Genomic DNA, 26,625 nt, shown 5'->3' on the forward strand with positions numbered 1-26,625 from the left:
CAGACTAGCAGCACTCAGCCATCAGCCTCTATAGTTCTTGCCCTCCTCCATACTGACAGGAAGAAGTGTGTGGTTCTTCCATATACTCCCTGCTCCCCCAGAGTGGGAAGTGGTATAACCAGAGGAAGAAGCAATAAGCCACAGGAAAGAGGGATCTAAGCCATTTTTTAAAAAATTTATTTTATTGAAGTATAGTTGATTTTACAATGTTGTATTAATTTATCCTGTATAGCAAAGTGATTTAGTTATACATATACATGCATTCTTTTTCATATTCTTTTCCATTATGGTTTATCATAGGATATTGGATATAGTTCCCTGTGCTATATGGTAGGATCTTGTTTATCCATTCTATATACAATAGTTTGCATCTGCTAATCCCAAACTCCCAATCCATCCCTCCCCCACCCCCCTCCCCGCTGGCAACCACAAGTCTGTTCTCTATGTCTGCGAGTCTGTTTCTGTTTCATAGACAAGTTCATTTGTGTCATATTTTAGATTCCACATATAAGTGATATCATATGGTATTTGTCTTTCTCTTTTTTTAAAAATAAATTTATTTATTTATTTATTTTTGGCTGTGTTGGTTCTTCATTGCTGCCTGTGGGCTTCCTCTAGTTGCGGTGATCAGGGGCTACTCTTCCTTGTGGTGCACAGGCTTCTCATTACGGTGGCTTCTCTTGTTGCAGAGCACGGGCTCCAGCAGTTGTGGCACATGGGCTCAGCAGTTGTGGCTCGCGGGCTCTAGAGTGCAGGCTCAGTAGTTGTGGTGCATGGGCTTAGTTGCTCCACAGCATGTGGGATCTTCCCAGACCAGGGCTCAAACCCGTGTCCCCTGCACTGGCAGGCGGATTCTTAACCACTGTGCCACCAGGGAAGTCCTGTCTTTCTCCTTCTGACTTACTTCACTTAGTATGATAATCTTTAGTTCCATCCATGTTGCTGCAAACGGCATTATTTCGTTCTTTTTTATGGCTGAGTAGTATTCCATTGTATATACGTATCACATCTTCTTCTTTTTTTTTTATTAATTTATTTATTTATTTATGGCTGTGTTGGGTCTTCGTTTCTGTGCGAGAGCTTTCTCTAGTTGTGGCAAGCAGGGGCCACTCTTCATCGCGGTGCGCGGGCCTCTCACTATTGCGGCCTCTCTCGTTGCGGAGCACAGGCTCCAGATGCGCAGGCTCAGTAATTGTGGCTCACGGGCCCAGTTGCTCCGCGGCATGTGTGATCTTCCCAGACCAGGGCTTGAACCCGTGGTCCCCTGCATTGGCAGGCAGATTCTCAACCACTGCGCCACCAGAGAAGCCCCATATCACATCTTCTTTATCCATTCATCTGTCGATGGACATTTAGGTTGTTTCCATGTCTTGGCTATTGTAAATAGTGCTGCTATGAACATAGGGGTGCATGTATCTTTTGAATTATAGTTTTGTCTGGATATATGCCCAGGAGTGGGATTGCTGGATCATATGGCAACTTTACTTTTACTTTTTTGAGGAATCTCCATACTGTTCTCCATAGTGGCTGCACCAATTTACATTCCCATCGACAGTGTAGGAGGGTTGCCTTTTCTCCACACCCTTTCCAGCATTAGTTATTTGTAGACTTTGTAATGATGGCCATTCTGACCAGTGTGAGGTGATACCTCATTGTAGTTTTGATTTGCACTTCTCTAACAGTTAGCGATGTTGAGCATCTTTTCATGTGCCTGTTGGCAACCTGTATGTCTTCTATGGAGAAATGTCTATCTAGGTCTTCTGCCCATTTTTCGATTGGGCTGTTTGTTTCTTTGTTATTGAGTTGTATGAGCTGTTTGTATATTTTGGAAATTAAGCCCTTGTCAGTTGCATCAATTTGCAAATATTTTCTCCCAGTCCATAGGATGTCTTTTCGTTTTGTTTATGGTTTCCTTTGCTGTGCAAAAGCTTGTAAGTTTGATTAGGTCTCATTTGTTTATTTTTGCTTTTATTTCTCTTGCCTTGGCAGACTGACCTAAGAAAACAGTATGATTTATGTCAGAGAATGTTTTGCTTATGTTCTCTTCTAGGAGTTTTATGGTGTCATGTCTTATATTTAAGTCTTCAAGCCATTCTGAGTTTATTTTTGTTTATGGTGTAAGGGTGTGTTCTAACTTCATTGATTTACACGTGGCTGTCCAGCTTTCCCAACACCACTTGCTGAAGAGACTGTCTTTTCTCCATTGTATATTCTTGCCTCCTTTGTCAAAGATTAATTGATGGCAGGTAATGTGGGTTTACTGCTGGGCTCTCTATTGTGTGTTCCATTGATCCAAATGTCTGTTTTTGTGCCAATACCACACTGTTTTGATTACTGTAACTTTGTAGTATTGCCTGAAGTCTGGGAAGGGTATGCCTCTTGCTTTGTTCTTTTTCCACAGGATTGCTTTGGCAATTCTTAGCCTTTTATGATTCCACATAAATTTTAGGATTACTTGTTCTAGTTCTGTGAAAAATGTCATGGGTAATTTGATAGGTAAGCCATTGGATTTTAATGAAATCTGGCTGGCTGAAATCAGTAGGCACCATAAAAGCTGTTATCATCTAGAACTGCGCTGTTCAATATGGTAGCCACTAGTCACATGTGGCTATTTAAATTCAAATTAAATTTTAGAATTGGCTCTTTCAGTCCCACTAGCCACATTGCAAGTGCTCACTAGATACATGTGGCAAGTGCCTAGTATACTGGAGAACACAGCTATAAGTCGGCCCTCCATATCCACAGGTCCATATCTGCAGATCAAAAATATCTGAAAAAAATTCCAGAAAGTTCCAAAAAGCAAAACTTGAATTTGCCGCATGCTGGCAACTATTTACATGGCATTTACATTGTATTAGGTATTATAAGTAATCTAGAGATGATTTAAAGTATACACGAAGATGTACATAAGTTATATGCAAAGACTGCACCATTTTATATAAGAGACTTGACCATCCAAGGAGTTTGGTATCCACAGGGGGTCCTGGAACCAATTTCCTCGGCTACCAAGGGATTACTGTAGAACCTTTCCATTACAGCAGAAAGTTCTACTGAACAACATTGATAGGATATTACTATAAACCATAATCTATCCTTCACACAAAGCCTAACATCTCAGGAAGATAATTTCTCTATAACTTTTCCTTCATCCATCACTACCTTTCATTTTTGGAAATTATACTGCTGAATGTATTAATTTATATCCACCAAGAAATCCATCCATATTGTAATCCTTATATTTTTTTTCCTTCAAATCAACTGTCCCAAGCAATAATTAGGTGCGATCTAGATATGGGTTATCTAGATACAAGTGTTTTCTGGATTCTTTTGAGAGAATACCTTTCTATTAATTCAAAAGGGGCCAGCCTTTCTTTCTTTTTTTCTTTTCTTAAATTTATTTATTTTTTTGGCTGCATTGGGTCTTTGTTGCTGCGCGTGGGCTTTCTGTAGCTGTGGCAAGCAGGGGCTACTCTTCCTTGTGGTGCACAGGCTTCTCATTGCGGTGGCTTCTCTTGCTGTGGAGCATGGGCTCCAGACCTACGGGCTTCAGTAGTTGCAGCACGCAGGCTCAGCAGTTGTGGCTTGCAGGCTCAGCAGCTGTGGCTCACAGGCTCTAGAGCGCAGGCTCAGTAGTTGTGGCACACAGGCTTAGTTGCTCTGCAGCATGTGGGATCTTCCTGGACCAGGGATCGAACCCATGTCCCGTGCCTTGGCAGGCAGATTCTTAACCACTGCACCACCAGGGAAGTCCCCAGGGCCAGCCTTTCTGAATAAAATACCAGGAGATCACTCAGATGTCTCTAGCACAGTTAGAAAAACATCAGGCTCCGAGATAAGTTTTCCTGCATTTGGTCTGGTGATGAGCCATTCAAAACCCCCAAAAGCAGCCCAGAAGTCTGGTCAAGATCAGAAACCAGCACTCCCAGGTTTGGTAAGATCTAAGCTGCTGCTACCACCTTGAATAACAGACATTTTTAGGCCAGTACTTCAAAGAGGGGTCTAACACCCAGGACAACCATCCTCACCAGTGTTCAGACACGAAGGGAAGGAGATCCTAATCTACAGTCCTCTTCTGCCCTCCTGAGGCTAAGAGGCAGGAAGGGTAGAAGTCTGATGCCCACCCTTCCAAAGCAAAGGGAAAATCAGCCCACCAGAATGGATACCTGGCAATGATGAATGGGAAAAGTCAGTACCTCTTTCCTCTTTTCTGTAAATTCTTATTCTATAAGGGCCTACAACATTTAGGTAGATACTGTCCATATTCCCTGTAAAAAGTAAAGAAAGCCCACAATAACAGTTTCTACAAAATCCTAAGACATGAAATACACGAAACCAGAGCTGTCTGGCACACAGCAGCTTGAACTTGGCTTTCCCGCACCGACTTTATAAAGTCCTCAATTCCACACACAGTACACAAACAGTGAAACGCCATGGCTCCCGAAAACAGCTCCATAAAAAGAGAATGCAGTTTTCAAAACCTTGATACCAACACTGCCGCTCAGGGCTTCAAAAGCCTGACCACCTTAAATATTTGTGGTTTCGATCTGGCAGCATCTCTGAAACTAAACACATACACTTTCTCAGTGTAAGTCCGCTCACTGTTAACTGCATACCACTTAGGGAACAGGAATTCAGGAGAGCGTAACTGTGTAATTAGGCTCCAACACAACTGAGCTTTTGATTTCATATCTTCATACTTCTGAAAACTCTCTGCTGCTCCAAGTTTGGCAATCCCTCCAAAACCCAGTCAGGTCAGAAGTGTGAAAAGGAGCAACAGTGAAGTGACAATTTAAGTTCCATGCTACTGGCAGGTCATAGGACAAACAGCTGGGGACAGAGCTCAGAAGACCTTCTTCCCTCCAGCCCTGGAACAGCCCTAGAATTCACATGGCGGCAGCAGAACCCTGGCTCTGCAGACCACTCTTTGTACAGTGTTTCCATCCGGCAACCTCTGACAACCTTGCAGGCTTCCGAATGTATTTTTTCAAGGGAGAACAGCAGCCAAAGATCTCCTCTGGAGCTAGTTTCAAAGTGGGCTGAAAGATGCCAACAGTAGAGAACTACCAGTACAAGAGCATTTGAAGGCACTAAGGTCCGCTGGTGGGACTCCTAAAGTAGGTGGATCTTATCCTGATGGGTATGCTCTTTGCCCCTCCAAATGCTCAAAGCAAAGGAAAAAGGGTGGGGCAGTTATCAGTGGGAGAGAAAGGCAAAGAGGGGGAAAACTGATATTGAAAAGCATGCTTGTGCGCATGCTTGTGCCACATACATGCACACACAGGGTCTCAAATATCCCCTGACCAGAGTTCTGTATGCTTTCTTAAAGGTTTTCCTTAAAATAACTTGAGAAATTCAGTGGAGTCATTTTTCTCCACTGAGAACTTCTACCTTGACTTCCTACAAAAAACTAAATACTGACAATGGAGAAAAGGATACAAGGGTTTTGTAACATTACTTTCACTTCCCTAACAAGGTAAAATACAGAATGCAGACTGAAAACCCCCTCTTTCTATGTCCTCAAATGAACTGAAATCTTTCACAACTGAGGTACTTGATGCAGCTTCCCATGACCTAGAGACATTTTAAACTTTTTCTTTTTCCGCTGAGTTGGGTCTTCATTGCTGAGCACAGGCTTCCTCTCGTTGTAGCGAGCAGGGGCTACTCTTCGTTGTGGTGCGCGGGCTTCTCGTTGCGGTGGCTTCTCTTGTTGCAGAGCACGGGCTGTAGATGCGCAGGCTTCAGTAGTTGCAGCTCGCAGGCTCTAGAGCACAGGCTCAGCAGTTGTGGCGCAAGGGCTTAGTTGCTCTGCAGCATGTGGGATCTTCCCAGACCAGGGCTCGAACCCGTATCCGCTGCACTGGCAGGCGGATTCTTAACCACTGCGCCACCAGGGAAGTCCCAAGACATTTAAAAGAAAAACTTCCAATTCACCAACCCGACCCCTGATGTGGACAAAACCAGGGACACTCTACCAGGGATGGGAATGGCACCACGTAACAGGAGAATCCTCATCTCCCTCTGATGCCCATGGCTGGCACAGTGTCAGTGTGTCTGGAAGCCATGACTCAGTAGAGCTGGGGTCCTGACTTCCTCCCCTAGCACAATGGTGGATCTCACAGTAGCAAAATAAGAGCAGAAGAGTAAAACATCAGCAGTTGAAATGGCTTCCAATTTTAAGACCAGAGACAAGGTTCAATCAGTAGGCCAAACCAAGGGTGAAACTTTCCCCTTTATGCCCTACCAACCCCATTCCCCAGCCAGTGACCCCACAGGAATCACTCCAGGGCAACGGCTTCCACAAGCTGAACGCTTTCTAAGAAATGCAGCACACATGAACACAGCCACTCATCAGAAGGCAAACTTACCGCCTCTCCCCGTTGTGCTCGAACTTGATTCTGACGTCACTCTGCCAAAGAAATGATAGACAGGTCAGCGGGTTCTCTGGCGTGTGTCACTCCTGCCCTTCCCAGGTAAGCCTCAGGCAGTCCTTTAGCAACCTTAGGCAGACATCCCTGATGGCTCCTGTTAGAGCTTCTCTACCCCGACAGGCATTCCTTTCAATGAGTTCTAACCTCAGCGGCAACAAAGCTCTTGGGACAAGATCCTTTGGTGGCTGCCCCAGCTCAGGTGCTCTGCTCTGACATATCATTTCTAAGTTCAAACACTCTCTATTTCCACAACTGGCTCTGGAGTTTCTCCCACTATACCACCACCTCCTGGCCAGGACACCGTTCCTTCTGGGCTGATGTAACTAGACGGAAAAAGAAGTCTTAATACTGATACTTCCTAGCTCTACGACCACAACCAAGTTACTTATCCTCTATAAGTCTTAGTTTTTCCATCTGCAGAGTAGGGCTAAACATACCTAATTCACAGAGTTGCTATGAGAACTAAACGAGAAAATATAAGTAAAATACCTAATACATAGTAGACATGCAATAAATGGTTGCTGCTGCTACTAATGATTTCCACGATCCTTTCAAGGCTGCCCTCAGTGGGAGTAAAGTGGCACTCTGGACAAATACCTTATAATTGTCCCCAGCTCTAGCCTAAATGACCATCATGTGTACCCTATAAGCTCCAGGAGGACAGGGATCATGTCTCTCTTGTTTCTGTAGCTTCAGTGACAGCAAAGGTAATAGTATATATCTGTGCTTACAATATTTATTAAACGGATTAATTGATTGAAGAATAGAGTTGGGTGTAAGTGTCAGAAATTAAGACGAGGTAGGAGTGTTAGAATGTTAAGGAACAAATCAGGGAGGACGAGAGATACTGTAAAGGGCAAGCAAACAACCTGAGGGAGTTAAAAATGACAGGAAAAGGGAAGAGATATAGAAGAAAAGAACAGGTACATGGGAAAAAGAAAACTAAGATAGTCGGGAAACCAACAAGTAATAGAGGGGGAGGTAAGAAAGTTCATGGTCAGTGAATGAAAATTATACTGAGATTGACAAATTAAAAAACTGTGGCTTGGAAGAAAGAAGAGGGCTTCAGAGTATCTGAAGATGAAGAACATACAGCAGACAGAAAAGATGACAGAAAAGGGAGAAAGTTGAAAGGTAGGGTGGGTGCACACAGGACTTCCTTTTCCCAAGAGATTGGGAGGCTAGAATTCCCTTCCAGTCAAATGAACTAGACTGGTGTTTCTAATTTACACTCTAAAAATTATTGAGGACCCCAAAAAGCTTTTGTTTATGTAGATTATATCTACTGATATTTGCCACGTTAGATATTAAAACTGAAAAAATTTAAATTTTATTTAAAAATAATTAAAAACCGTTATGTGTTAACATAAATACATTTTAATTAAAAAAACTTTAAAAAAGTGAAGTGAGAGAATGCCAGTCTCTTTAATGCATGGCTTAATAGGAGACAGCTGGATTCTCATATCAGTTTTTGCTTTCAAACTGTTGTGATAATACGTATTGTGTAGCCTCTGGAAAACTCTACTGTACATTCTTAAGAGTATGAGGGTATAAAGGGCAAGGAACATCTTAATACTATTATGAAAATAGTTTTGACCTGAGGGACCCTCAAAAGGTTCTTGAGAACTTCCTAGGGGTCCTAGAACACACCTTGAGAGTCAATGAATTAAAATATAAGAATACAGCCTCTAACTCACTATTTTAAAGACAGGGAAATGGAGGCTCAAAGAGCTTCATGACCCTGAAAAGCTCACATACTAAACAGTGGACAGCAAAGCTCCCCTGAGGAGCAGGCCTGCGATGTGACAACTTTTCAACCTACAGCCCTGAGACAGCCCTTTCATCCTTTGATGTAACATATGGGCCACTGGATCCCATTACTAATAATATGACAATAGTTAACATTTACTGAGGATTTACTATATACTAAGTCTTGTTCTAAGCATGTTACATATATCAATTAAACTAACCCTCACAACAGGTACTATTATTGTGTCTATTTTACAGGAGAACCTAATTTACAATGAAGTTAAACAAGCTCTCTCAAGATTATAATGCTTTAAAAGAAGCCCAGATATGCTACAACTTAAGTGTCACACAGGCAAGGGAGATTTATTTTACTCACAGATGCAGGGCTTCAATGGGAGCACTGAAAGAAGGAAACTATCAAAGGATCTTTTGAGACCTTACTTTTCAGAACTCATGGAGGAGATGGAGTAATAATGGAGCCAGCATCGGGAGACCAGGGGAGCAATCATGCAGGAAGCTATGGGGCCTGGGGAACCAGTAGGGGAGGCTCTGGCTGAGGCTGTGCGTAGGTGGAGATGGAGGAGGTGGCATGGGAAGGCAGTGTGCCCCCTCTGGTGTGCGTTCCAGGTGAGAGAGACTGTGTGTGTATGTGTGCACATGCGCGCGTGAATATGAGTGCACAAGCAGAAAGATGAGGCACTGCTGCAGAGGAAGTTATCATGGGGCTTCAAGGTTTGCATGAGTGACAGCAGTGTTTTCACTGTCTTCTTTTTCTCCTTCCCCTGAACTACTAAGCAGTTCCCGTGGCAAGGCCCTCCGAAGCACAGTGCCTGCAACACGCTGCCGCATCGGACATGCTGTCTCCAGCTTCCCATGCTGTCCGGTTCCACAACTAGCTCTGGAGTACCCCAAGTGCTCACCGCAGTTTGCAGTCCTGTCTGTCCCTACAGCTGGGTTACCACTCCTTTCACCTCCTCCTGCTCACAGCCCAGCACACCTTGGTGTAGCACTCATTATTATTATATTTTATTAATCGATTCTATTTTTAGAACAGCTTTAGAGTTACAGAAAAATTGAGCAGATAGAGCAGAGAGTGTCCATATACCCTTCTCCCCCCTCCACCCCCCAGTTTCTCCTATCAGTAACATTAGTATGGTGCATTTCTTTTTGTTACAACTAATTAACCAATATTGATGTGTTAAATAAAGCCCATAGTTTATTCAGATTTCCCTTTTTTCCTGTTGATTAAAAAAAAAAATTTATTCCTCTGTTGATTTTTATCTAATTTTTTATAGTAATAAAAAACACATAACATAAAAACACATAACATAAAAACACATAACAATAGCTCTCATTCTAAACTGGGGCATTATATTTAGATGCACCTATGAAGGAATCCCCTCTGTCCCTTTGTGGGACTGAAGGAACTAAATTTATTTCATCGTGGGCCACAATCCAAATACTATTCTACTTGAATTTAGTGAGAAAGGGAATTAAACTTTTGCCTCAAACCACAAATCACTCCTACTCAAGACTAACCTAGCCTGTGATTAGTAAGCAGTGTAAACAAAGACGCCTAGCCTTCTGAATCCCTTGTCTGATGTGGCTACAGCCTTTCCAGAGCAGGATGCAGGCCCATGACTGGCTTCCATGTACCACATGGTGTGCCCAAATCTGCCAAGTTCCTAAATCTGAGTGACCCCTGTCAGGCTGACTAGAATAGCCATAGATAAGAAAGTTCAGATAAAGCTAACCAGATTCAATTCCTTCCTGCCCACCATCCTCCTTGCCCCTCCGAGGCATTTCGCACTGGTACCCGCGTCCTCTGTTGTGAGGTTCTCTCCTCTTGCCTCTGTGACTCTATCCCAAGCCAGGGAACCTGCCACCACTCTAACCACTTCTGCTTCTTCGCTGGTTCCTCTTCCTCATGCCGTCTCACACCCCTCCCCCAACACGTAACTGTGCCTCAGTGTTTGGACTTTTGGCCTCTGGATTTCTCTCCCTCTTCTCACATCTTCTCCTCGGCAGGAATTAAAAAATCAGGCAACCTCTAAATAGAAGATTCCCAACTCTCTATGTCCAGCCCCGATTTCTCAAGCGAAACCTCAGCTGTCTGCCACGGATACAAGGCAGACAAGTCATTGTTAGGAATGCAGCACTAGAGTCAAACTGTCTGGCTTCAAATCCTGGCTCTATAACCTCCTTGTTGTAACCTTGAACTAATCTCTCTGTGACTCAGTTTCCTCATCTGAAAAGTGAAAATAGTGACAGTATCTATCTCATCGAGTTATCAAAATAATTAAATGAAATAATTGGATAAAGATATGAGAAAAGTTCCTGACATATAATAAGTGCTCAAAAAATGGTAATACAGGTCCTTTATCCTTTAGCCAAAACCCTTGGGGCCGAAAGTGTCTCAGAAAGCACTTTTGGATTTAGAGAGGTAGCGGTACGTGCTCTGTGCGTTGAGCGATGCCCCTCCGGGGGAGGTGTCTGGGCAGCACGCCACGGCAGAGCAGACCGCTCACAGGCATTCCGTGCACCCCTCTGCGCTGCTTAGCCTCTCCTGAAGTTAGTCTGGGGTTCTGTAACTACTTCTGACCGGCAGCTGGGAACAAAGTTGAGTTCTACACTCTCTTCCCTGGTGTGCCAGGTCAGTGGAGCCACTGTCAGTCAGGGTCCTTCAGTGACTGTGGGGAACGCTGTCCTCCCCTTCCCTGTGCTGGCCATATCTGTACAGTCACTAAGATTTAGGGTTTACCTGTTAAGAGCAAAAGCTAGTTTTTGTATTGAAAAGTATGAATATTCACAATTAGTCAAATAAATAAAGACTGTAAATAGCCCTGTGTCCATTCAGGCCAAGTTTTGATGCCAAATGAATTTGCTGCAAATTTAAAAATAAATAAATAAAATTTAAAAAACACCTTTTAGTTTACAGTACTCTCTGGATTTTAGAGTTGCAGATAAGGGATTGTGTACCTGCAAAAGCAATATACACACATACCTGCATACACTCTCAGAGTATTTCACTGTAATCACAAACTCAACCTAGCCATGTGTGTCTGCATCAACTACCCTCCCGAACTAGTCCCCCTTCTCAGTGTTGCCATTTCTAATACTGACTACAGGCTCAAACCTCTGAGTTCTGCTTGATTCTTTCTTTCTTTTCCCTTTCTCACAGCCAGACAGCAAGTTCCAATTCTCCCCTCCAGGGACTCCAGTATGAGACTCTGCGTCCCATTCTCTCAGTTGTCACTCTTGGAGCCCCTTTCCCCTCCTGAATTCCTGAAGCAGCCTCTGTACTTCTCAGCTCCCCCCTTCCAGCACATTCTACATTCCTCCACAGTTTCAGTCATCTTAACCACCGCTTTCACGACATCCCTTCTTTGTTCAAAAAGTAATCAGTGATACCCATGACCTATGGAATAAAGTCTAAGTTCTTTACTATCATTCAAAGCCCTCTGGAATTTAAGCTCACTCAGTTTACCTAATCATCTCACACTGTTTGTTCTCAAAGGGAACCCTTTCTTCAGCCAGATCAATGCCCACCCTATTTCCTGAAAGATGCCATATTCATTCCTTCCCCTAGGCCTTTAATAATTCAGCTTCCCAACCTGGAGTGCCATACTTCCTCCTTTCCACCTAACTAAACTCTTATACATCCTTCACTGCCTGGTTCCAGTGCCACCTCTTCCAGAAATGACTCCATAACTCCTTCGGCCCAAGTTCATCTTTCACTTTCCTGGCCTCCTGTGGCTCTCAGTATCTGTACCATATATTTAGGCATAGTCACATCCTAGCTTAGTTTCTTTTTTTTTTACATATTTCTCATTTCTCATAAGACTGCATGATTCCTAGGGTACAGGGAATATAACTTATATTTCTTTGTCTAAGAAGGTTGAGTATAGGCCCATGTTGAACTGAATGGAGAGGTGCCACAGCTGCTGAGAAAAAAGTTCTAGTACAAAAATTCAGATCTAGGCAGGTTCAAGTCCCCTGCCCACCAGAGCTAATTTGGTGAAAGGAAGAGTGAGAGCCATGCCCAGGAGAAGGACAGTGCAGGCCTCCAGGCTGAGCTACAGATTTGGGAACTCAGGGGGCAACAGGAGTAACCAACGATACCAAACTTAAGTAGACATGACCTTCTCAAAGTTTGAACTCAACAACTGAACATGTAACCCAAGAAGACTCCCAAGAATTCAAAAAAAACCTTTATTAAACAAAGGTTTGTGAACCTTTGACCTGGCAAAGGCCCCAGCTAGCCATTGTCTCTGGTGCCCGCTCTCTGATTCTGCAGTGCTCCCCCTCCCTGTAGTTGCTATATACCTTTGGCTCCCACATCTCTGGCACTGGAGTCCTTATTTTGCCAAAGAAAGTAAATAAATGAGAAGAAAAGAGCAACAAAAATAATTTTGTGTGACTCAGGAAAGTCCTAAGAGATCAGTGGAAGAGGTGATTATAAAGCAACCCTCTTCCCTACCCTAATTCTTTCTGTATCCCCAGTCCCAGCATTGTGCCTGGCATGCAGCAGGGGCTCAGTGAGTATCTGAATAAATCAATGATGAAATAGTGTATTAGTTATTTACTGCTAGTTAATAAACTACCACACAAAAAAAGGAAGTTTCTTACAAAATAGAATATGAGGCTTGTATGCTGTATTATGTTTTATTTTCAAACTAGCCAGCCTATCTTATCAACAACCTTTGAAAGAGAAAGGAAGTCCTGAAGAGTCAGGTCTATCACAGTAAAAGCAAAAGGCAGTCTGCTCAATCACTGACCCTGTGGAGGAACAGCTCCTAGAATTCTCCTCCTCTATAACTGATAGCCAAGAGCCTGCCCTTCTAGTGCTTGCTATGAAGAAAGCAACTCTTCCATTCTTAAGCACCCACTAGTGATCATCTGGAGGGTCAGACCCAGACCCTGGGCTCTGTTCAAGCCTCTACCTACCACCGTGATAAGATTCAAGGGAAACAGGAATCCATGGTAATAAGGATTCTATTTTTTCTTCTACTGGGACTTTCATATATCAGGTTAGCTTCATAAGTCTGCAAAGGACCATCTGATAGATAGTAATGTCAAATCCAATATAGGTAGAAAACCGTAACCCTTTCAGTTCCATGACAATCTGCATACTTCTGGTTAGAAGCTTTCACTAGCGCTCATACCCACAATGCCCGAACATAACAGAAGTGATGTAGTCACTACCACTTTACACCCGTACCTTGTTTTACAATGTATAAAATCTTTTATACTCTATGATCTTACAACAACTTTCAGAGGTAGACACTATGCCTGTATTTTCAGATGGAAAAACTGAGGTTTAAAAAGGTTATCAGACTTACACATGGTAAAATTACTGTGACCGGGACAGACGATCTGGGTTTGCTTCCTGGCTCTACTTAATATCTTTGCATAAGCACTTTGTAAACTTTAAAGTATTATACACATGCTTATAGTTTAGCTTATAGTTGTTGTTATTGCTGTTAACTGTTGTTGTTGGAAGCACTCTCTAAACTGTAAAATCCCATGTTAATGGATTATTAACAACTCAATGACTTCTGGGCCACTGCTCCTTTCACTACACTAAGCTGTCGCCCTCACAGAGAAATAGCACCTGTTGATAAAGGACTGTTAGTTGATGACTGCTAAAGGGTCTGCCCTTCATGGCCTATAAAACCATCCCCAGGCCCCAGCTGAGGATGTGCCACACATATCTAAGAACATGCAGCCAGCTCTAACCGGCTGCAGGCTTCCAGGGACCTAATGTCCAGGTGGGAGAATACAGAGAGCGCAGATCCTAACTCTTAGCAAATCGTTGAATAACCAAGCGCCTCATACCCCTGTACTTCCGTAGCTGCTCAGAATGCTTAGTTTTTCTCAAATGTATTCTCTTTTTCAATTAATTGCCTAGCTTGTTTACTCAGGGAAGAGGATATCTGAAGTCTTGCCAAGCAGAGGTATTAAATTACGATTTCCCGTTCTTCCAGGCCTCAGCCCCCACACGATTCTGTCAGTGAACCCCCAGCTCCTGTGGCATTCCTTGCTGTGCCAAGCTTGAGCCCCATGAGGCTATGACAATCTCAGCGCTGCCATTCTCACTCTGAAGCGCTGCTTGCCTCTGCCAACATCATTCCATCCCTGAACAAACCACCTTTCCCGGTGGCCAAAACACTTGGGTACTTTCAACTGGGACTCTGCAATTTGAATCTTTAGCCCAATTTGACATTTCTTAGACCAATTTGGCATCTCTTAGCCATTTACATTAGGTTTTTATCTTTCAGTCCTCTCTCCTCCTAAGCATGGACCTTCTGACAGAAGAATTGCTACTGGAGAAAACCGTTTAATCCTATCCTAGGCCCAAGCAAACAAAAACAAGAATTTTTCAAAAGGGAATTCACTGTGTAAACTGTAAAGTCCTACGTTAACAGATTATTAACATCTCAAGACTCAGGCTGGGCTCTTTTCATTACATTGAGCTGTAAACACTTCTCCCCCTAAATGTTCCCACCATCCCCATCTCACCCCATCCTTCCTTGGAAATGCAATCACTGAGACTCTCTCTCTCCTTCTGCTTTCACGATTTTGCTGAAGACTATTCCTCCTGGTCAGAAGCTGAACATCTGCTATACTTCCCAGGAGAGACCATTCTACAATCTTGACTTTATTAATGGGAGAAGCTATTTTGACATTTTCATTGCCCTTTTACCCAATATTAGCATAAAACTTTGAGCTTCAATTTCTAAACAGCCATGCTAGTTCCAAGCTTCATATTCCCCCCAGATCCCCATGCCCCCTGGAATAGACTCTTAGCTGGGATTCCCACTGATGAGCTTATCACAATGCATAGAAACTCATGACCTGTGTGGTGGAACGAATGTACCAAGGAGATGTACACATCTCCAAGCATGTACTTAATTTCTTGCCCAACAAATCAACAGTCTCTTATACAGTATATAAAGTTGTGCTATCCAAGACAATAGCCATTAGCCATATGTAGCTATTTAAATTAATTAAAATTAAATAAAATGTTAAATTCAGTTCCTCAACTACACTGGGCAGTACAAATATAGAACATTTCTATCATCACAGAAGTTTACTGGACAGCACTGACCGAGGTTGCTTATGAATAATACTGTTGTGAGAAATGGTGACAGCACACAGGTAATGAGTAACCAGTGCTCCCTGCAAATCCACTAAAACTATTTGTCCAGGAAATGAATTCCACACTCTTCCAGCACTAGTAGATTTAAAAGCACATTTTAGCTTTAACGGGTAATTTTGTTCCTTACCAAAAATTTCTTTTTCTCACTGGCCCCTGCACATGAGCTTGTTGTTACTGTGGGGCTGTTCAGAAGGGCTGAGCTGCTGCTGTTGTGTTTTTTCTTTAAAAACAAAAAAACTGAGGTTAATAATTTGTATCCTTCATGCAACAGATAATGTTTGACGATATTCAAGTAAACTGTGGGTCCAAAGAGCTAGTACCGCTTGTTAAGATTATTTCCTCTATACTAGTCAATCCTTTTCACAGGCTTCTACCTTCATAACCACTGCCTTCACCCCAATAACACAGCAGCAGGCATGGTAAAAGATCAGGATTTTTCTTATAATAGCTTTTAGGCCTAAACAGGATTCCTAAAAGGTAATCTCCCTTCAAGGAATGATCAGAGACCACTCCACCCCTCCTCTTCTCGGCAGAGTCCCTTTGGGCCTTCCAACTCAAGAAAGTTTCCCCTTTTCACCTACTAACTGACATCCACGCTAATAGTCCCATTTGGAGAAAGATCAGCTGACTGGAGCAGCGTTAACAAGCACACTCCACATAGGAAGACAGGAAGGAAAGTGAGGTCATTAGGCTCAAGCCTGGGGGAGGGGATTCACTTCTGGTAAAATGCTCCTTCCAAAAGCAGCTTTGAATAGAAGTGAGTTACAGCAAGTGAGAACCCACACAATTAGAATAATGTATGAAAACAGTACAAGAATGGGCCCTATTCTGTTGTTCCCTTAGTTCTGTAAGGTAAACACAAAAAATAAAAGCAGCTTTCTAAACTATTCCTTATGTTGTAACTGAAACAAAAGGACTTGGGGTCCCTAGTTTTCCTAAAGGCAGGAAATACTCTGGGAGGCTATATCTAGCCAACCTCAGACAGAAAAAGTTCTAGTCCCTTATACTTTCTCCAGGAACCAAGAGTACTTCTGAAGAATTCGTAGACAAGGTGCAAATGAGGAGAGAGAAGGTTAGCTGATAACGAAGAGAACCACAAGGAAGGATATCATCAAACACACCAAACTCAGCCATCTGATACCCACTAGGAAGGAAAGCTCCCCGTCACTCACTCCTCTCTGTGGGCCAAACGGCCTAGGCAACAGGGAGGTCAGTGACACTGGAAGCGAGAAGAAGGTTCTCAACAGCGCACAAGTTTAAATGTTAACAAAATAGAAGCTGTTTTCCTAAAGAAGCACGCAACTCTCAATAAAACAGGCACTCTCAACTACCTGAGTTAATGGGGGGAAACAACTGTAAAAAACAATAACAAAATCACTCATTGTTACTTTCAGTATATGTTGTTTTATTAAATAAATTTCCCTTCCTAATTACATTTTAAATAAACCAATACTAAAATTAATTAATTTTTCCTGAGTATATACTGTAAGATAGCTAAAAAGTTTCTGAGTTAGGGATCGTGAATCTGGATAAAATATTTGCCAAATGATCAGTAAAGGAAAAAGTATACGAATACTGTCCCCATAATTAGCGAAGAAATTATTCTTACTCTCCACAAATGAAACACTATTTACAAGGTGAGATGCACAAGGCATTGGGACTCCAGATCACGACCCACACCTGGTTAGTACATATCACTTACCATTTAACACACTGTTAAGGGAAGGGACCAACAGCATTCAAGCCTGTATCAGAGTATCATTGGCTTCTCACATATTTCCCACCTGAAAACCCCTCCCCAACAAATTTAGTTAACAGCCATGGCTGCACACACCTGCCTATTTGGGTGACCCGTTTCTTTGTTCTTCATGGTCTCATATCCAGGCACCCGGGGACGTCGGCTCATCTGGAGGGCCACCAGATCCTTCATGATTGAGTTCAATGCCTCCTGTTCGTCTGCAAAGAAAGAGAGCACGTGGGCTAAGGTACTTTAATACAGACCACAGAAGTACTTTCACAAATTATATGACTAATACTCAGGGAGTTCTGCCCAGGTGAAATGAGAGACCCTGTAACTATAATCACATGAATTTGCTATCTGTGAAAAGTAGATAACTGAGGTCAGACTATGGCGATTTGAATTTTAATGGATTCTTAACAGCTCTCCAATCAGATTTCTGGCAGCAATACCTACCAATTCACTGGGGGCAAGGGAGGTGTTCAAAAAGACCAATTCTTCCAGTGCCAGAGAAACTCAACCAGGAAAAATAGATGAAAAGTTGGAGTGAAGAACAACACAGCACAGTGTAGCAGGGTACTGAGTGAAAAGATGAATTCATGGGAGAGCTGATTATGGGACAGAGTCAGTCAGACTTATTCCTAAACTATCGTACACAGGAGAGCATACTTAAAAGGTACCAAACAAGGACCTCAGGTCGCTGCTTTGAACAAAAGTTGCTTTACAAGCCTAGCCTCTGAATGCCCCCTCCCAACTCTTTACAAGTTTATAGGCCTTCTGCTTCCCACAGGGAAGTCAAAAGGCAGTTCTATTGTTTTTCTTCCCTAACTGACCAAGCAATGCATTGTCTCTGCCTTACTGGTATTACTTTTAATCCCCCTTTCTTGACATAGCATAGAGCACTAGAGTTCTCATGCATTGAAGACAACTGGCCAAAACCCAGAACCTAAACCAGCCCAATTCCATGTTTTGCAAAATCCTCCTAGGTCCTTCAAGAGATCCTTATCTACTCAAATAGCACTGGGGAGTTGGAAATAAATCTGCTGATCTGCAAAGAAACATGAGGAATGAGCTGTTACACTTGCTTTAGTGACAAATGAGTCACTTAGGGACTTGCGGCACACCTTAAAAGAAGTACAAGACTCCACCCACAGAGTTTGCCTATCTTCTGCGCTTTATCACTGTCCCTTGAAAATATTCTAACACCCTGTGGAAAGGAAAGAGCACCATGGAGTATAGGAAGTAAAGCGGCGTTATTTGCCTCTCCCCTCTTCCTAGACCAAATCTGCTCGGGTGCCCTACATGCCCTCTGAGGAGGTGCAGGAAAGGAAGGAGAAGGGTGCCCCTGAAGAGATTTTTGTCTGCTCAGAAAAGTAAAATTAGATTTAAGACTTGCAGGAAAAACACCAGTAAAGTAGCTTCCCAACTAATTCCACTTCAAAATACATACAAAAGTATGAGAGTGATATCGTTGTAGTATGAAAAGAATGAGGTAAATGAGATAACGAATGAGGAAGTGGGTGTCTACAGAAAGACATCTGTCAAAATTAAAACACATACATCCCATCAATTATTTTATACTTTCTCACAATTTACCTATAGGCTCCTTAAAGGGAACTTGCTTGGTTTTTGTTTTGTTTTTTAACCTCCCAACCAAGATTTTAAAACTAGAGCATAACATCTAAGCTAGGATGACTAGCTTATATATATGTATAACACATATATATAGGCTTATATACTAAATTGGCTTATATATCATTAAATATTACATATGTATAAATTTATTGGGCCAACTGTAACAGTAAATTGGGGTCATCATGATTATGACTAGGTGGGTGTTTTCTGAGGAGCATTCAGTGATAGTCCTAACAGCAGAATGCATGTAGTTTTCAGTATCAAGGTAATCAGCCTTAGAATTGAGAATTTCAGTTGTCTCAACTCAGATATTGAAACAAGATGGATGTGAATATACACACACAGACACACACACATGCTTTTCAAGTCAAATCCATGACAAGTATGACTAAAGAAATTGTTTCTAATTCTGTATAAGATGATGCTATTATAAGAGCTGGTTTATCAGGTTGACAAATTCTGTTTCCAGGAAGCTAACCAATGCCTGGCATTACTTAATGGATAAAAACTTGTTTGGTAGTTCCAGTGCTGAGAACACACTAGAGGAATGGTTTGGTTCTATCTCTTGAAATCTGGGACAACTGACACAAGTGAAACAAAGTAATAGAATCTGATTTTGTGTCAAAGTTGCATATACTTCTAGAGGCAAACGGGTTCTTTTTTTTTTTAATAAATTTATTTATTTTATTTATTTATTTTTGGCTGCGTTGGGTCTTCGTTGCTGTGCGCGGGCTTTCTCTAGTTGCGGCGAGCGGGGTCTACTCTTCGTTGTGGTGTGCGGGCTTCTCATTGCAGTGGCTTCTCTTGTTGCGGAGCACGGGCTCTAGGCGCGCGGACTCAGGAGTTGTGGTGCACGGGTTTAGCGTGTGGGATCTTCCCAGAACAGGGCTCAAACCCATGTCCCCTGCATTGGCAGGCGGATTCCTAACCACTGTACTACCAGGGAAGCCCTGGTTCTTAAACTGATACTTCAAACTGAGAACATGGATAAAGACAGGAAGCAAATCGAGTGGTTCTTTTAGGCATTTCTTCCTGGATTGGGATTTTAACTGAATTATCTGTGCTACCGTACGCATTCCTTAAAAAATAAAAACAAACAAACAAACCTTTTAAAAACAAATAGCAGCTTTCTTAGAGTGCAGTAGTCAGTTATATGGACTTTGGAGTCAGAAAGACCTGGCTTTAAGAGGCCTTAAACAAATTACTTATTCTCCCTAAACCTCAATTTCCTCATCTGTAAAATGGAGATAATAAAAGTATCATTACACAGAGTTGCTGTGAAACTTAAGGGAAAAAACAAACAAATAAACAAAAAACCTTACAAATTATTCCTCATGGTACCTAACACTTAGTAATGCTGAAAAAAATGCTGGCTATTATTATTAGCAATGGAGAAAAGGTTAATGTTGAAAAAAATGCTGGCTATTATTAGCAATGGAGAAAAGGTTAATGGGAAAAGACTGGAGGCCACAATCTATCCTAATATTTAATTGTATTTCTGAATTTTTATTATTAATCATTAACAACAACCATTTACTGAATACCTATCATGTATTATACATTAGACAGTTTTGAAAGATACTTTAAGGTATTCAAACTCTAGGAGTAAAAAGACAAAACACACAAATACAAGGTTACACAAATAAAGAGACTGAATTAGACAAGATACAAACCAGAATACATAAACACACGTGTAAAAAATTTTTTTTACAGTATGAGTAGCAAGAGATTATATAGATGATTTTACAGCATAAAGAGTTTTCCAGAGAAGCAAGCTGTTCCATCTATGCAAGAGAGCTTTACAAATAAAGGAGAAGGACATGAAAGCAAGTGAGCGGTGGAGGAAAAGAAAAGAAGGTCAGGGACTGATCCTCAGTGAACAGTAATGCTGTCAAGTAGAGTAGGAAGAAGGTGTGCTGGTACAGAAGCCTTTAAGAGGATTGGGAAAAAACAAGAGTGACACCACAGAAGCTCAGACCAAAGAATAGCAGGGGCAGGCAGAGGCCAGGCAGGTCCAATAGGGTAGCAGAGGCAGAAACAATTTTACAGGGAATAGAGAAGCTGGAGATTAAAAGAAAATTGGAAGTAGTGGAAATCAACAATTCATTTATGAACTTTACACGTGAACAAGTTGAGGCAGAGGTAATAGTATGCTATAACCTTGAAAAGATTTCCGAAGGATGGGGGTGGTCTGACACACTTAAAAGCTACCAGAAAGAAGCACAGAGAAAGAAGTTAACTCTAGAGATTAGGAGGTTAAGGATCTAGAGGTGAGGAATATTCACAGAAAAAGAAAAGAAGGGATCTATGAAACAAGGTTTACAGTTCAGGCTTAAAAAGTGGAAGCTCTTCAGCAGTCTCAAGCAGACAGCTATCCGTAATTATCCAGCGGCGTGTACTTTTCCTTCTCCCCATACCCTGACCTAAGGCATGGGGGCTGCCAGGCAACACACTCGTCTCTCATTAGTCCCAGCAGGAAGTCACTCTTCCAGACTGAGCTATTACTTCTATCTAAAGGCAGGGTCTGAAGGCACTCCCATTTACAAATTCCCTTGGCTAAAAACCCAGAAAAGTTTCCAGAAGCAACACGTCCTTCGATAAACATTGTTGTCCTGCATGATGCCAGACACTCACTCTTTTCCACATATACAACCCCCAAATTTAATCTTTGTTTTCATTTAACAAACTACTTCTTCACCTTGCTCTACCCAGCTCTGCCAGATCATCTGATCACACTGCTCACTCAGGAGATCCTGTGCTGCAGAGTGTCTGTGAGTCAGATTTTACTCTCTTACTGTTCATGACATGTTACATACTCGCACTGCCTCCACCCTCTCCATACCTGGGCAAACATCATTTCATAGTAAGTATAAGCAAAAAGGTCTGATCCTCAATTTACAAGAAACATTTTTCCTTTTTCCTTCAAGGCCCTGGTTGAATCTTTGCTAGATCTCAAAGTCAAATTTTGGTGTTTATTTTTCTGTTTCTGGGATATAACTGCCCTTCAATATTAACTGATGACTTAAAATTTAAACATGCATATTATAAAGTAAGCTATTGCTTCCTCATAAAAGTCAATATATCACCATCATATTTTATTTTAATGGTTAATGAAATTAACCTTAGAGGTCTGAGGACTATAGGATAATGTATGTCAATCCCAAAACTACAGAATTGATCTCTCCCTCCTATGTACCTTTACAGTTTTGACGAAGTACCTATAACACCTCATTGCACTTATTTGTTTACATGTTTTTGGTTCACCTCACCTAACTGTAACTTCTTAAACACAGGATAAACGTATGTACAGGGCCTAACACTATATCTGACACATAAGAGATGCTCAATAAATGGGCAAAGAAAAAATGGATAGCTTACATAGTCAGAACCAAGAAAACTGCTTCTTCCTCTATGTATTCCCCTAAGTAACGCTAAGTTGGACTGATACTTACTTTTTACAAATGCCTAAAATTCAGTTTTAGAAACCAACCATCATTTTGTAAAGTATCAGAAATCTAGTCGTGACATAGCCATATTGATTCGTTAAACTGTGATCCCAATTTCAATCAAAACAGTTGCTAACTATTTAGAGTATACACAGGTGGTCAGATTCTAGTCAAACTGAATTGAGATTGGTCTAATTGGGAGCTCCCAACAGCCTTGAAACCCTAGAGACACAAGGCATCTGTAAATCACAATGATTCTGACTTCAAACCAAGTTATCAAACCAGAACCACAATATCCTAAATCCTATACTCAGTTCATGATCGTTTCCAGTAACATTTCCAAGTTGTTGCATATTTTTCAGTAATACTTCCCACTAAATTTTAGATTGCATTTATAGAGTCCAAATAAACACTAGTAAATTAATCTTAGGTGTTATTAACAGCATTTGCCACTGTAATTACTAAAACTAGGAGAGAATTTTGGTGTGACCAAGAAAAAATGACCAGTCAAGCCCAAATTTTTTTTTATAACCACATAGTATCAAAGCCAAAAAAAAAAAAAAAAGACTATTTCCTATTATTTACAAGGATAAGTGTAATTTCCACTAGAAATTTACTGGGGCTAACAGCCAATACAAAATCTGACCTGTTTTCATTACCAACCCAAGTTGTCAAACAAGCTTGAGTCTGGGGCTTAGAACAGCTCAGGAAAATATGACTATTAACCAAGGAACCTGCAGGGCAGGGACTCAAATTAGTTTTAGTCCTTTCCTCACTGGGCTGGAGTTTAACAAGTATAAAAAAATATTAATAAGTCTATGCTTCTCTCTTATTACCACTTGAATTTATTTAGGACTGCATGCAGCACTAAAGCATACTAACCTGGGAATTTGATTTTTCATCATTTATATCACCAAAATGGAAACTAGTATTTAAGAGAGACTCTGTGTGTCTGTGTTTGTACATATATGCTTGCTGAGCCCTATACAAAGCAAACTAAAGGCCAGGTTCTAAGAGAATTCAGTATCAGCTCTAATTGCATGTCAAGGTCATCTACTAAAAGGAAACCGAGAATGGTATGAGGGGAGAGTGCTGAAGAAAGCCAGGCAGTGGTTCTTAAATCAGCTTGCCTAATATACTGCAACCACCAGGCAAGTTAATTCTCCTCTCACTGTCTCACTTTCTTCATGTAAAAACTGACATGGGGACAAATGGGAAGACACTGAGTTTTTGGTCCTTTTTCCTTTGGGGCTCTGGACCCTACCTATATAGTTCCTTTCCTCCTCATCATTGTCTCTCCGTATACTCACACACTTAAACTTTTTGAAAATATCTTGAAATGTGAAAACAGGCTGACATCTATTTTATTGTTAGGCATGAAACGTAGTCAACGCATCCGGACACTCTAACTGATTTAGCAGTTGAGAAAGTGGGGAGTAGGCGGTCTGCACACCCTCAAGTATTTCACACTCCCCTTTGGGACTTAAGACTGTCCCCGCAGGACAAAAAGGAAAGACTTAGAAAGATTATCGCAAGTGTAGGCTCACAAATCAATTCAAAGATTTAGTTCAATCATCAAATTCCAGAACACAAAATTAATGTGTGAAACCTGGGGAGGACAAGAAGAATTATGTGCCCCATTTATAGTAAATGTTCAATGAGTATTTGGTGAATTCTGTATTTAAATACCAGGCCTCACTGGGTTCCTTTTCTGCTTACTGTCACAGACGGTTCCCAGAAAAGCAAGCACTTCTGAAGTAAAACATGGGAAGGAAACAGTAAGCCCAACAAATGAACAAACCCATCTCTTACTGTATGAGGGGCAGCATGGAACAGAACAAGGTAATTCATTCAAAGCCAGAGTGTAAAGATGGGCCGCAAAAGAATATCTGCCCCATGTGACACAGCAAACATTTAACCTCCTACAAAAACGACTTGACCTTGCTATAGGGCAAAGCAAACATTAATGTTCCCTCTTCACAGATGCAATCAATGGCTGTGCAAATGATCTTTTTACTGACGTTTACCCCTTGATTATTTATGACAATACCAAATACTCTGCAAAACTTGCCACTGCAAACACTATCAAAATAACTGATCCAGCAAGAGAAGCAAAGTACATCTAAAATGTTATTTGCTACTTAATCTAGTCCAATAGTCATTTGGTAAATTACCAAAAAGGACCTGAAATATAATTCAGTTCAAATGCTGCGTGTGGAAGACATTAAAAGCTTTTCTTAGATTACATCTTCACAACAGAAATTGCAAATATCGATTAAAAAGGAAATGATTTCATAGAGATTCTTTTCTGTAGTGAATGTTTCTCTCTTTCAAAAGTTACATAATTTCAAGGATACAGCTAGATTAAAATAATGGATGTAAAACACTGCAACAAGATTTTTCGAAAGGTAGGATGTGTATTATATCTGGCAGCCCGCGACCAATTCCTAACCTCCAGCAATCTGCGTGCAGCTCGCATTTCTCAACCGCGCGGTTGATAACAGTGATTGCCGTTTTAATCACCTCCCAACCTATCTCTCTGCACGCCCTCCCCCCTGCGCTGGGGCGCGCACAGGGCTCGAGAGCAAGCCCCGGGAACTCTCACAGGCCAGCCTGTGTGAGCAAAGGGAAGGAAATGACACAGGCAGGAAAAAAAAGCAAATCAAGGAAAAGACACAACAGCAGCTGGGCCTGCACCAGCCTCCAGCCCGGGCCCCACACTGCGCTCGCGCTCCCCCGCCCTCGGGCTCGCGGTCCGGCTCGCTCGGCCCGGAGCGGGCTGCCCCGCCGAGCAATGGCCCTCGACCCGCCGCCGCTTCCTTGGGATGCGCCGGCCGCGCTGCCCGGAAGGGGGCCGCCGAGTGGGCTCCGTCGGCCGGGGCCGCCCCAGCGGGCCGAGAAGCCAGAACCCCCGCCTGGGCCGCGGAGCCGCTAAGCCGCGAGCAGGGCGGGCGGGCGCCGGCGGTCCGCAGCCCCGGCCCGGCTGGCTGTCCATGCCTGTCAGGCGGCGGCCCAGGGTCCTCCTCCCCTCAGTCCGGGGCGGGGCAACGCGAAGCAGCGCGGGCACAGGCCGGGGCGGTGGCGACACTCACCCATGGTGGCGATGGCGGCGGCGGCGTCTTGGGCCCGAGTGTCACCTCCGCAGCCGGGGCTGCATGCCGGGGGCCCGGGCGGCGGGGACGGCAGCGGGCCTGGCTCCGCGCAGGGGGCGCGGGCTGCGCTCAGGGCCCCCGCCGCCTCCCCAGGCTCCGGCTCCGGCTCCGCCCGCAGCCGGGCGCTGTGGCATGGGCAGGGTGGCCCGCTACATCCCCGGCGCTCCTCGGCTCGGCCCAGCCCGGCCTCGGCGGCGCCGCTCGGCTCGCCCGACCGCCAGTCCCTCAGTCCCGCAGTCGCTCGGTCCGGCCGCCGTTCTCCACCTCAGGAACGCTCCGAAAAACAAACCGCTGGTCGCGCAGCTCGCCCCCTTGTCTGTCACTCACCCCAGCGCCCGCCAATCCTAGGCAACCGCTGGACCTTGGTACCACCCCCCCACTCACTTCACCAGCCAATAACAAGGAGGAAGTCGCTGCCCCTGCCACCCCTCCTTCCCCCCTGCTCTCTCTCCAACATCCTAACTCTCAGCCGCCAGCTAATCATCAGCACCACTTGATGAACCAATCCCGCCTACTCTCGCAGGATGCCAATAGGCGAAGGCAAGGCAGTTTCCGAGGGCTGTCTACCGCCTGCCAATCATTGAAACAGCGCCCGGTTCACTCCGCTGCTAGCCAATCACATAGAGGGCTCTGAGCACCCTCCTCTGCGCATCCCTCGCAGGCTTGCCCGCCCTCTCTCCCTGGGAGGTGTGGGTCGCTCCAATCACAGCTCGCGCTTGAGGCTCCGCCCACATTCCCACCTCCCGTCAGTCACCCAAGGCTCGGCGGGCGCGCGGGCTGGCGCGGTTCCCCGCCGGCTACTTTGGGGCTGGAGTTTGGGAAGGCGGCTGGAGGGGCCCCTTGGCCTCCTGCCCTCCCGGCTCTCGGCGGTCTCTGAGGCTGAGGTCCTGCCCCTCCCTGTGCCCACACCGGGCGCGTAATAAGCGGGGAAGGTTCTGGCTCTGAGCGCTTGCCGGCATGTGGCCACCTCTGCCGCCGGATCCCCAGGCAAGTCCTCCGGTCCAGACGCTGCGCTTGCCGGGAGGCAGGAGCGGCTTACCACTGCCCGCCTTTTCCTGGGTCTCACACCTCCAGGGCCACACTCTCCAAGGGGCTGAGATAGTGCCGGAAAGTGGGTCCTAGGAATCTGCTGGCCAGGGCCGAAACCATTAAGTGCAAAGCCAGAGAGGTTCTTTCGGGAAGAAAACTTTTTTTTTTTTTCCTGGTCATAAAAGCAATACAAGCTCTTTGTATTAAAATTGAAAAAAATAAAAATAAAACTTCCACCCCAGAGATAATTTTATCTTTCCTACCTAAATATACAACGTTTGATAAA

The 26,625-nt window shown here is 43.4% G+C and overlaps 1 protein-coding gene across 3 annotated transcripts in view; it reads right to left on the reverse strand.

Moving 5' to 3' along the window:
- MAP3K3 (mitogen-activated protein kinase kinase kinase 3) overlaps positions 1–25,692 on the reverse strand; it is a 61,924-nt gene extending 36,232 nt beyond the window's left edge. Inside the window, exons 1-4 of one of the 3 annotated variants that reach the window (XM_082373112.1) lie at positions 25,251–25,685; positions 17,174–17,295; positions 15,467–15,559; positions 6,366–6,406 (exon numbers count right to left, since the gene is read on the reverse strand). In XM_082373112.1, coding sequence (XP_082229238.1) covers positions 6,366–6,406; positions 15,467–15,559; positions 17,174–17,295; positions 25,251–25,254 — 260 coding nt within the window. In that variant the 5' untranslated portion in view covers positions 25,255–25,685. Of the gene's footprint in view, positions 1–6,365; positions 6,407–15,466; positions 15,560–17,173; positions 17,296–25,250 lie in introns of all 3 variants that reach the window. The other 2 variants (XM_082373114.1, XM_082373113.1) reach the window with 2 other exon arrangements.
- Between the last annotated feature and the right edge of the window lie 933 nt (positions 25,693–26,625).

The sequence above is a fragment of the Balaenoptera borealis genome (genome assembly GCF_965194805.1).
Source record: "Balaenoptera borealis genome assembly, chromosome: 20".
Classification (NCBI taxonomy): domain Eukaryota; kingdom Metazoa; phylum Chordata; class Mammalia; order Artiodactyla; family Balaenopteridae; genus Balaenoptera; species Balaenoptera borealis.